Source organism: Rhinolophus hipposideros (assembly GCF_964194185.1).
Source record: "Rhinolophus hipposideros genome assembly, chromosome: 7".
Taxonomy (NCBI): Eukaryota; Metazoa; Chordata; class Mammalia; order Chiroptera; family Rhinolophidae; genus Rhinolophus; species Rhinolophus hipposideros.
The window spans coordinates 66,392,788-66,404,368 of NC_138053.1; the positions used below are offsets into that span (position 1 = coordinate 66,392,788).

The 11,581-nt window shown below is 34.2% G+C and overlaps 1 protein-coding gene across 1 annotated transcript in view; it reads left to right on the forward strand.

Moving 5' to 3' along the window:
• DHX29 (DExH-box helicase 29) overlaps nt 1-11,581 on the forward strand; it is a 39,839-nt gene that overhangs the window by 21,627 nt on the left and 6,631 nt on the right. Inside the window, exons 13-21 of the mRNA XM_081053577.1 lie at nt 3,378-3,554; nt 4,175-4,315; nt 5,424-5,568; nt 5,697-5,814; nt 6,441-6,525; nt 8,085-8,173; nt 8,886-9,014; nt 9,107-9,182; nt 9,522-9,746. Coding sequence (XP_080909703.1) covers nt 3,378-3,554; nt 4,175-4,315; nt 5,424-5,568; nt 5,697-5,814; nt 6,441-6,525; nt 8,085-8,173; nt 8,886-9,014; nt 9,107-9,182; nt 9,522-9,746 — 1,185 coding nt within the window. The remainder of the gene's footprint in view (nt 1-3,377; nt 3,555-4,174; nt 4,316-5,423; nt 5,569-5,696; nt 5,815-6,440; nt 6,526-8,084; nt 8,174-8,885; nt 9,015-9,106; nt 9,183-9,521; nt 9,747-11,581) is intronic.

Sequence of the window (11,581 nt, forward strand, 5' to 3'; positions counted from 1 at the left end):
CTCAACTGTATTTAGTTGCTAAAGGATTTCCCCTGATTCTTAACAGAAAACAAGGAATCTTCATCAATATGTCATTTTCTCTTTTGATATCCCCCTACTTGAATCAAATTTGAATGCACACTTAAATTATGCCAAAAGTTTCACATTAGAGTTATTTTAAATGGCCTATTAGCCTGGTATATGTAAATTGATTTACTTTGTATGTATTTTTTTTCAAGAAGAAATAGATATATAACATTTCTATTATTCCAAAATGTATAGTTTTCCCTGATGTAAAATTTTTATGAATATCTGTTAATTCACTAAGTTCAGAAGGCAGGAGTCAAAAGTTTGGTCTCCCATTGAGTTATTTTCCTCCTTTGGGTTAGAAAATATTAGAAATGTAGAAAAGTACGAAAATGAACATAAAAATTATATCACGACCCAGAAAAAAATCAATGTTGACATTTCATTTGTATATTTATATTTGTGTATATTTAGTATGTATGTGTATTATATAATTTTCACATTAGATGGTCTACAAAAAGATTTTTTAGTAGCTTTATAGTATTTAATTTGGATACCCCATAATGTATTTAACCGTTTCCTATTGTTGGACAATTTTAGATTAAGATGTTTTTAAATCTAATATTTTGGTAATAAATAAGTGACAGCAATTCATTTTTATTTAAAGAGTCTTTATTCTTTAATGGAGGAAGAAATTGTGATATCACTAAGATATCAAAAAGAAAGAAGACTTAATGGCTGTTAGAGCAGGCCCGTAGATAACTGCTCTTGGTACTGGTGGACAGGGGTGGGTTGGTGTGTCACAATTGTACTTTTGTGTGGTCAAGACCTAAATTTTATCAGTATCTTCAAAAATCAACATAAGTCAAAATGCTAATTCATTTATAACGAGAAATTTTTACTGCTAGGTAAGTTGAAATATTTGTATTAGCTAGTCAGTAAGTTTTCTTGGAAACCCAATTTATCAGAAAATTGCTTAGTAAATATGCAGAAGGTACCAAAAAAATGTATATACATTTTAAGAAAGGAAAACTATTAAAATAGTAATAATATATACCAATAACAAAAGATGAATACAAGTCGCGTTTGACTTCTGCAATTACAAGAGATGCTCAAAGTGGTTACCATCAGCATCCAGACACTTCTGATTACAGCAAACTATTGCTTGAGCAACGTTGACCAAAGTGCCTGCTTGTATACACCGGTATATATCAGGGTAAACCCTAATTTAAAAGCCAGACCAACTTCAGGAAGCTGTTCTTTGATGGTGCAGTATTAGCAATCTGTAGATATGATTTACTGAATTGTGCTTCAGTGTGGTACTGCCAATCCCTTGAACAATACAGTAAGAGAAAGAAAAAAGCCTGCTGAAATTCATCATTATGTTAACCCTAAGGATGTAGAAGATGTTGTGACAGAGTTCGTTATATTATTTGGAGACTTCTTTATGAAAATGCTCAGGATAATACTTTTGGCCTTATAGTAATAGTTGTGGGATTTGTTTTAGTTTATGGTTGGTATGTGAGTTAAGTAACTTTTCCTGTTGGCTGCTCATACGTTTACAGCCAAATTTTTTGCCCATCTCTCCCAAGTGTACTTAATAAAATAATACTCTTTTATTAGCTCCATTTTATGTTCTATCCTTTTCTCTTAAAATCAGTATCTGTATAAATTACCATCTATTTGTTGAAGTTCCCCAGACTTGTTTCACCCATCAGTAAGTGCCTTTATCTTCGGAAATAAATGTCCTGGTTTAACCACCAAAGTAAAAACATCCAAGATATTTCCTTTACTGCCACATCCCCTAAATCCAATCACCTAGACCTGTTGATTTCTACTTTTCTCAAACTCATTCAATTTTCTCCATATTCATTGGTATTGCCCTAATATAGGCCACCATTCTCTTTAATTACTACAAAAGCCTCTAATTAAACATCCTGCTTTCTGTTTTGCTTTCCTCTAGTACATTCTCCACGTTGTAGCCAGAGTTATCTCTTTTAAAAACACGAACTCAAACCACATGGTTCTTCTGCTTTAAAATGTTTTAACCACTGCCCTGACTCATTAGAATAGTGTCAGCTCCTTAACGTAGTTTATAAGGCCTTACTGCAGGCAGACAACTGAGTACCTCTCCAGCTTTATCTCTTGCCCATTCCCTACTTCATGCTCAAGGCATCATTTTTGTTTATCCAGTTCCTGAAATGTATTATGATCTCTACTCCGCCAAGAATTTGCACAGTTTGTGTTCCTTTCTCGTTCTTTCCCACTTTTTTTCAAACTCATCCTTCCGTTCTCAGCATTAATGTACCCTTCCTGACACCCTTAATTAGCTACCTTTCATATGTAATTTCAAATCATCCTGTGCAGTGTCCTCTTACTAGACTGTGAACTCTGAAAATGGGGAGAACTTTCTTGGTCAGTTTTTAATCCCCAGCATCTAGCATAAAGCTGAATACTTAAAATTTGTTAAGCTCTGTTTTAAAAGCCTTGCATAATATAATTTGATTGTCACAACCACTCTATAAAGTCTGTATTATTTGTATTCTCATTTTATAAAAGCAGAAATAGATACAGAGATATTTAAATGTTTCCTAAAGTCATACTGTTAGTGGCCAAACTAAGAATTAAACCCAAGCAATTGATTCCAAAGCCTAGACATTTAACCACTGTTGCCTTCCTTCCAGACAAATGAATAATCAAACCTGTTTTAACTTACATTATCTTGATGTACTCTATCTTTGTATGCCGCCTTAAATCTTATATAATACAATGGGGTAGAAATAAGTCAGATTACAGAAAGTTGGAAGACAGATGGGTACATTCAGCAAACACTAAGTTCTGACAGTGTACCATGGCTGTTATGCTCTATTCCAGGTTTACAGCGCTCTGTACTAAAATGCATGTGTTGGTAGGGCATTAAAAAAACACTTTTTCTTGGAGAGTTGATAGAGACGCTGTCAGATTCCTACTAATCAACTCCCCTTTTCCTACATAGTAGATAAACCATCTGTCTTGTGGTGATGGCAACAGTTCAGTTTTACGTTAGTGGCAGAACTTTAGGAATCATCCTATCCTGGCTTCTAAGTGAAATTTGGGAGATACCTTGATCTTATCAGTCAGACACTTGCAAGCCATCTGCTATCATAGCTAATTTTGTTCATTATATGCTAATTTTTACTGGTTTCATTTTTAGAGGGTGACTTTATTTTCAATTGTGAAGATCTGCCTTACTTGAAACATACAATTTCTCTCTCCACATGTACTGACAATATTTAAATATTGATTAACTTTTAGAAAATTTGAGTGTCTGATTATTTTAGCCTCTTACTAGACCTTATATATGATTAATTTTTTTATTCCCTTTATACTAGGTTCATGAAAGAAGCGTCCAGTCAGACTTCTTACTAATCATCTTGAAGGAAATTTTACAGAAACGCTCTGACCTATACTTGATTCTAATGAGTGCCACTGTAGACAGTGAAAAGTTTTCCACATACTTCACACACTGCCCTATTCTCAGAATTTCAGGACGAAGTTACCCTGTTGAAGTAAGTTTTCTTTATAATACTTATGTGAACAAAAACTACATTCCCACCAGGGAGTATTCCCGGAAGATAGTCTGAGCCCAGAACTATTCCTAGGGCGTTGTAAGTCCAGAGAGGACCTGGAGGTGGCCTTGGGAATCAGGTGACTGGTGCTGCCGGGACTGAAGGTAGTTGGGCTGGAAGGGAGGATTCTACTGAGAGGCATACCTGCGAAGTACAAAACATAAAACACATTTCCACATCAAAATCATTCTATCCAGAGGGAGGCTGCTTGGCAATAAGCAACTCCTTTTGTACCCACCTCTCAGATTTAAGGTTGGCTTTGAAGCTTCTTTTCTTAATGTTTACCCTTTTGATTCAGCTGATAAAGATTGCTCTTTTAACTGATTTTCACATATAAAAAATGTATGCCATAATGTAATTTGTCCTGAGACTTCTAAGGACAACCTCATTTATATGAACGAAGTTCTTTACTCCCAAATAATGGAGAAAAAAGCTTTTTTCATAATATTCAAAATTAGCATTTGGTGGCATTCAAAAGGTAACAATCCCCTTGTTCTCTCTAAAATGATGTTTTCTGAAATGAATTTGAGTTCACCATTTATGTCCCTTAATCTATGCAGGTTTTTCATCTTGAAGATATAATAGAAGAAACAGGCTTTATACTGGAGAAGGACTCAGAATATTGTCAGAAATTTTTGGAGGAGGAAGAAGAAATAACCATTAATGTTACAAGCAAAGCAGGGGGAATAAAAAAGTATCAGGTAAAAAGAAAACATTTTAAAAGACATCTGATAATGATATCCAGGGTGTAACCTGCCATGAGAGTGCTGGCACAGTGAATTCTAGTATAATTTGGTAGGAGAAAATATGATTAAGAGCAAATTTTAAAGGCCATTTCTTCAATCTTTGTTTCATAGAATCCAGTCTTTGGTTCATGATAGTTTGTCTTCTGGGCCATATAGGGGCACATAACAAATCAAAGACCATATAAGAGATAACTTTTATTGTTTCATAGCAATGATCAATTACTGAGGAATATATTTGTAATGATTTTCTCTACTTTATTGGAACATCCTGGGTGATCAGGTTGAGCAGGCCTGAAATCTACATTTTCGCCAGCGATTTTCTTAGCAGCCTGTCCTGATGTGAGCCAGCTTTAGCTCTGTAGTGAAGCTGTCCAGGGTAAGCACAGTTCTTCTAGAGAGTTAGTTTCAGTGATATATTTTTAAAAATATCACAGAAGCTATGTTATCCTGCATTTGAGACAGTGGTACTATACTCAGTATTTTCATTATATTCACGATATATCATGCATGTATCCAATCTGATGTAAGCACAAAGTTGAAAGACAGACTGGTGCATTCAGCAGATACTAATTATTCAGATAAACCAAGAAAACAAAAAATTAAAATCTTTCCCTAAAACTCCAGAGATAGAAATTAGAAACTAAAGAAAGACTTCAGAAAACTAAAGGTATTTGGAACTCAGCAACCAAAGTAAAATCTAGAATGAATGATGTAGGTATAAACTACTTATTAAAGTGATTATGACCTCTCTCGGCCTGGTTGCTTTTCAGTTGCCACAGAACAATGCATACAGTATTCTGTTTTTCTTTAGTTCTTTAATTTAGTATGTACATGCCAAGATAAAAAGTTTTGTTATAGTTAAGGGGGCTGGATGAAATTAAATTGTAGGAGAGATGAAATCTTGCTATCAAAAATTGTACTCTTGCTATATTTTAACAAAATAATAATGGTGACAATGAGAAAAATATAGATTTGAATGAATGAGATACCTCCTTTTTCCTTCTTTGTCTTATAAAAATACTTAACTTTTTTGATCATCTTTTTCTGATTGTGTTTCTTTTAGGAATACATCCCAGTTCAGACTGGAGCAGGTGCTGATTTAAATCCATTTTACCAAAAGTACAGCAACCGCACTCAGCATGCTATTCTCTATATGAATCATCATAAAATCAACCTGGACCTAATTTTGGAACTTCTTACATATTTAGGTATATGTCTATTTCTAATGTGTCTCCATTTGTTTTGATAAAACTTTTCTATTAAGTAGAGGTGTTTATTAATATAGGTTGTTCCTTATCTTCTTATTTTGAATATTGGATCTTTTTAAAAATTTCAGACAGAAGTCCCCAATTCAGAAATACTGAAGGAGCAGTACTGATCTTCTTACCAGGCCTTGCTCATATTCAACAGTTGTATGATCTCCTATCAACTGACAGAAGATTTTTTTCTGAACGGTAACTACTAATCTGTATTATATTCCTGCTAGTTTTAAAATAGAAAAATTGTTTCATTCATTAAAGTTCTTGATCCAAGCTTTCAAAGTCTCTTTACCCTCAGTTAAAATTGTCCATGGTCAAACAAGTTTGTTTTTGTTTTAACATTTCTTTATAGCATTTTATCTACTAAAAATATTAGGTACGATTTCTGTATTTGTTCTATTTTCTTAAGATGTTTAAGCAGAGGGAATCCTGTGGTTAAGAATAAGATGGTGATTCCCCTCCCCAACCCACTGGATGGTTCAAAACCCCAGTAAGGTTGTAGTTTATCATCCATACATATTGAATCAGCTGTTTACCTGTTTTGTTATAGTTTATTATTGCTGTAATGATTTTTCTTTCATCAGAAGATTTTTAAAATTCTTTAAAACCCAGTATTCCATATAATGCATTCATATTAAATTTTTTCTCTTTGATAAGTATAAATGGGGTTTCACTGTACCATTATTAAAACTTTCATGTGTTTAAAATTTTTCATAATAAACAATTTTTAAGTTGTTTCCTATTTGCAAATAAATTTTGTTATTCTTTGCAGTGCCTTCTAAAGAGAAACTCTTGCTAAGAACTATGATTTTAACTTTCAGATATAAAGTGATAGCTCTGCATTCTATTCTTTCAACTCAAGATCAAGCTGCAGCATTCACACTTCCTCCTCCAGGAGTCAGGAAGGTAAAATTTTGTTCAGTAAATTTATGCATGATTCATATGAGAAGATTTCATGAAAGTGTTACCACTTTTTATCATCAAGTTACTAGTATTAAGTACCTTATAGTTTATGACACACTCCAGGTACTCTGCAGCTTAACAGACTCAGAAGTGAACCCAATTTAAAATTAAAGTACATGAATATTTATATTATGTGTTACTAACGGGGAAAGACTTTTTAGAGCGGTAGTTGAAAAATGTGGCATGGATGTTGTTTATAAAAAGAAAATCACTACTTTTAACTCTAAGAAGGCATTATGAAGGATGTTAGATGTCAGGAGCTATTTGAATACAGGGAGGAGGATTCTTTGCTATTTTCTAGGGTCTTCATCCCTGATTATTTTTATAATACATAGACAATTAGGTTGGGAAAAAAATGTCAGTATTTTCATCGTGTTCTCTATTCAGGATTCTGAATGAAGAAATATTTGGCAAGAGAGTTTCTCAGATTTTGAACCGTCTCTCAGAAAGGCCGGGGAAAGCACAGTATGGGAACTGTGGGGAACCCAGAAGCTTGGACTATAATTCAGGGGGCATGGGTTCTCATCCCTAAACTGCTACCATGTTTGTGCCCTTGGCAAGCACTCACCCTCACTTTCTCAACTCCAGCCTTAGAAGCCCTGGAGTTCTCAGAGCACAGTTAGAAAACCATCAGTTTGATCCAACTCCTTTGACCCAATTTCCCATTCTCCTTATGTCCTTTTTTTTAAGATGACTGACTAGAATTAGGGGAATGGTCTTTTTTTTTTTTTTTTCTGACAAATTACATTAGTTTTTATTAGATGTCTCTGTTTTCTTTATTGGTGATGAAAGCAGAAACTACCATATTGTAAATGTTTACAATCCTCTCGCCCTCTGAGAATGCAGGACGACGGAATGTGGACAAAAGTCTTTACTTGCAGTGTCGACCAATAGTGTACTGTATTTCCAAAAAAAATAAGACTGGGTCTTTTATTAATTTTTGCTCTAAAAGATGCATTAGGACTTATTTTCAGGGAATGTCTTATTTTTTCATGTACAACAATCTACATTTATTCCTTTAATAATGTACACAAATCTATACTTATTCAAATACAGTCATGTCATCTTCTTCTGGAACATCATCATAACTGTCCAAACCCCAAATTCTGGCTTGAATTTCTTACGACTTTATTTCCTGTAGAATCATTGGCCCCAATGTCTCCTGTCCAGCAATAGAGCTCTCCTTAAATGAGCACTTCTTGTCCATGTAGCCTGCTCATAGTGTATTGGCAATACAGCTGTTAGTGATTTTATCCCATGAATTCTTCACCCAAGTCAGGAATGGTCTTTTTGTTGGAATAAAAATGTGTAACTTGAATTAGCAAGCTGAGGTAATGAAACTAATTAGAGCAAATTAAAATTACACAGTAATAACAAATAGATGTGAATTTTTGTAAATAAAATTGAAATTTACTTTTTAAATTCATTGGTTCAAATTAGTCTAAATGATAGCACATTGCTGAAAGTAGTTACCTAAATGTTTTTTTTTTTTTTATTTTCAGATTGTTTTAGCAACAAATATTGCAGAGACGGGTATCACTATTCCAGATGTTGTATTTGTAATTGATACTGGAAGAACAAAAGAAAATAAGTAAGTTTCAGTTTCCCAAATCAAAACATTTTTAACCTGAAAAGAGTTGGGTACTCTTGAATTCTTTGGAGAAATCACAGAATCATATAGGGAAAAACTCCAAATGTCCTAATTCTGCCCAAAGCAAAAAGTCTCAGAGAAACTATAGGAAATTTTAAAATGTCTGAGAGTAAATGTCAAATTTCATGTCACAGGCTTTCCCATAAGCAGTGCCGGTGTGCTAGACCACCTTAGTATTCTATTATAATCTATTTACACTATCGCTAGTATTAGGAAACTTCAGTAATTTTTGGAAATGAGTATGACTATCCAGTACAAAGTAAACCCTTTAGAGGAAACGTTTTCAGGGGTTTAACTGTATCTTGTGAAAAACATGTTGAATTACAGTGTTCACAAACTCTTCCAAAGAATTATTTTTGCATAATTAATAGGCATTCCACTAAAATTAAAAAGTTTCCATGGTAAGATTAATTTGGGAAAGGGTAAGTTAAACAGGTTTTTTTCTTGTGCCAGAACCTTTAATTTGGTAGTATGAGATTTAATATGCAGTGTTTGATAAATTATTTAAATATGAAACATGATTATGAAAATATTGGTCCACAATGATAATTGCCTAGCTGCAACTTAATTTTAGGAGTCAGATATTTTGAGCTTTTTCACATTTTGATTTAAGTCACTTATCTATGTATACTTTTCTCAAACATTTCTTTAGGTACCATGAAAGCAGTCAGATGAGTTCTTTGGTTGAGATGTTTGTCAGTAAAGCGAGTGCTCTGCAGCGCCAGGGCCGAGCTGGGCGGGTCAGAGATGGCTTCTGCTTCCGAATGTACACAAGAGAAAGGTATGGCATGGCGCTGGAAATTAAAAACACGTGAATTAGTAGTGTGGCATTCTGATTAAATGTACAGTATTTAGTGTTATTTTTTTTTTCAGATTTGAAGGCTTTATGGACTATTCTGTCCCTGAAATCTTGCGTGTGCCTTTGGAGGAATTATGTCTTCATATTATGGTAATCCCTAAGGAACTCTTCAGAAATCAGGAATATAGAAACTGAAAATAATGGACTGGCAGGTCTCATCCTCATGCCCACCCCTTAACACATACACACTCCATTGTAAAAAATGAATAAGATAGCCTTATTCAGACATTTATCCTCTTTGCTCAAAATTTTACTTAACTCAAATTTAGTTCCAATTTGTCTATCTCTTTGGGTAGTGTTAAATATTTTTGATCACATTAGGTTGGTGCAAAAGTAGTTGTGGTTTTTGCAATTTTTCTTTTAACCTTTTAAACCGCAATTACTTTTGTACCAACCTGATACAAATTTATCACTTTTTTCAATCTGCAGAAATGCAATCTTGGTTCTCCCGAAGATTTCCTCTCCAAAGCCTTAGATCCTCCTCAGCTTCAAGTAATCAGCAATGCAATGAATTTACTCCGAAAAATTGGAGCTTGTGAACTAAATGAGCCTAAACTGACTCCATTGGGCCAACACCTTGCAGCTCTGCCTGTGAATGTCAAGATTGGCAAGATGCTTATTTTTGGTGCCATATTTGGTTGCCTTGACCCAGTGGTAAGATAAACGACGCTGCTTCACTTTAAATACTATTTTGGCTGAGAAATTAAGTTTGGAAATAATTTTTAACGTACAAAATTTTTATTATCTAACCATGCTGTATGTACTAATAAATGGTTTTTTTTATTTTATTTTTAATTTTTATTAAATTTATTGGGGTGACATTGGTTAGTAAAATTATATAGGTTTCAAGTGTACATTTCTATAGCACATCATCTACATTGTGTGTTCAACACCTAGTCCTTTCATCACCATATATTTGATCCCCTTTATCCTCTTCTACCACCTTTTTGCCTCCTAAGGCTCTGGTAACCACCAATCTGTTGTCTGTGTCTATAATTTTTTTATTGTTTGTCTTATTTGTTTGTTGCTACATATGGACCCTGGGTTCAGAGAGGATTTTATGAATTTGACCTCACAGGCAAGGGAAGTAAAAGCAACAGTAAATGAAGGGACTATGTCAAACTAAAAATCTTCTGCACAGCAAAAGAAGCCAACAAAACAAAGAGGCAACCAACCAAATGGGAGAAGATATTTAGAAACAACCCTTCCGATAAGGGGCTAATATCCAAAATATATAAGAACTCATACAACTCAACAACAAAAAACCAAAAATCCAATTAAAAAATGGACAGAGGATCTGAAGAGACACTTCTCCCAAGAAGACATACAAACAACCAACAAATAATCTGAAAAGATGCACAACTAGCTATTAGGGAAATGTAAATCAAAACCCCCGTGAGATACCACCTCACACCTGTTAGAATGGCTATTATCAACAAGAGAAGTACATAATAACAAGTGTTGGAGGGGTTGTGGGGAAAAAGGAACCCTCATACACTGCTGGTGGGATAGTAAATTGGTACAGCCACTCTGGAAAACAGTATGGAGGTTCCTCAAAAAATTAAGAGTAGAATTACCACACGACCTAGCAGTCCTCCTTCTGGGTATCTACCCAAAACACCCGAAAACATTTATCCATAAAGATATATGTACCCCTATGTTCATTGCAGCATTATTCCTGGTGGCCAAAACATGGAAACAGCCAAAGTGTGCTCCGATAAATAAATAGATATAGATGTCGTAGATATATTTAAAGGAATATTACTTGGCCATAAGAAAAGGTGGAATACTGCCATTTGCAACAACATGGATGGATCTTGAGATTATCATGCTAAGCAACATAAGTCAGGAAAAGTCAAGAACAATAACTTGTAATTTAATTTTTACCTAAATAGAATGTACTAACATTAAAATGTAGGAGGTTTGAATGTTTGATGAGACTTTTTGAATATTTAACTTAAGTATACTATAGTTACTGTTTTGTAAGTGAGTTTGGTTCATCTAGACTTTTGCTGTCAAATATCCCACTTGAAATATTTATTTAATTGAATACATAATAGATAATTCTTAGGAGGCTTTGAACCCCACAGACTTTAATAAGTGGAATGAAAAACTTACTTCCTTTTTTCTGGGTTATTTCTCTGAGCCAGCCACTACCAGCAGTTCTATTTTCTCAGATGATCTCAGAATGAACATTTTATGCCTCTGTCTGAATCTCTGGGCTCATCTGTCTGCGATTCCATTCCAACTTTATCAAGCTGTAGCCTTTTCTGGAACTATAAATCAAGGGTGTTTAAAAACAGAACAGAGCAAGCATTACTTACTCTAGTCTCTCTTTCTCTAGTATTAGAGAGATACCAGAATTGTGTTGAGTCCAAAAAAAATAACCTCTGCCATGATAGTTTACCTGAAAAGCTGCAACAACAACAAATGGGTCATTATGTTATCCAAATTACTTAAAAAGACTGAAAGAGCCCTGCAGGCAATGG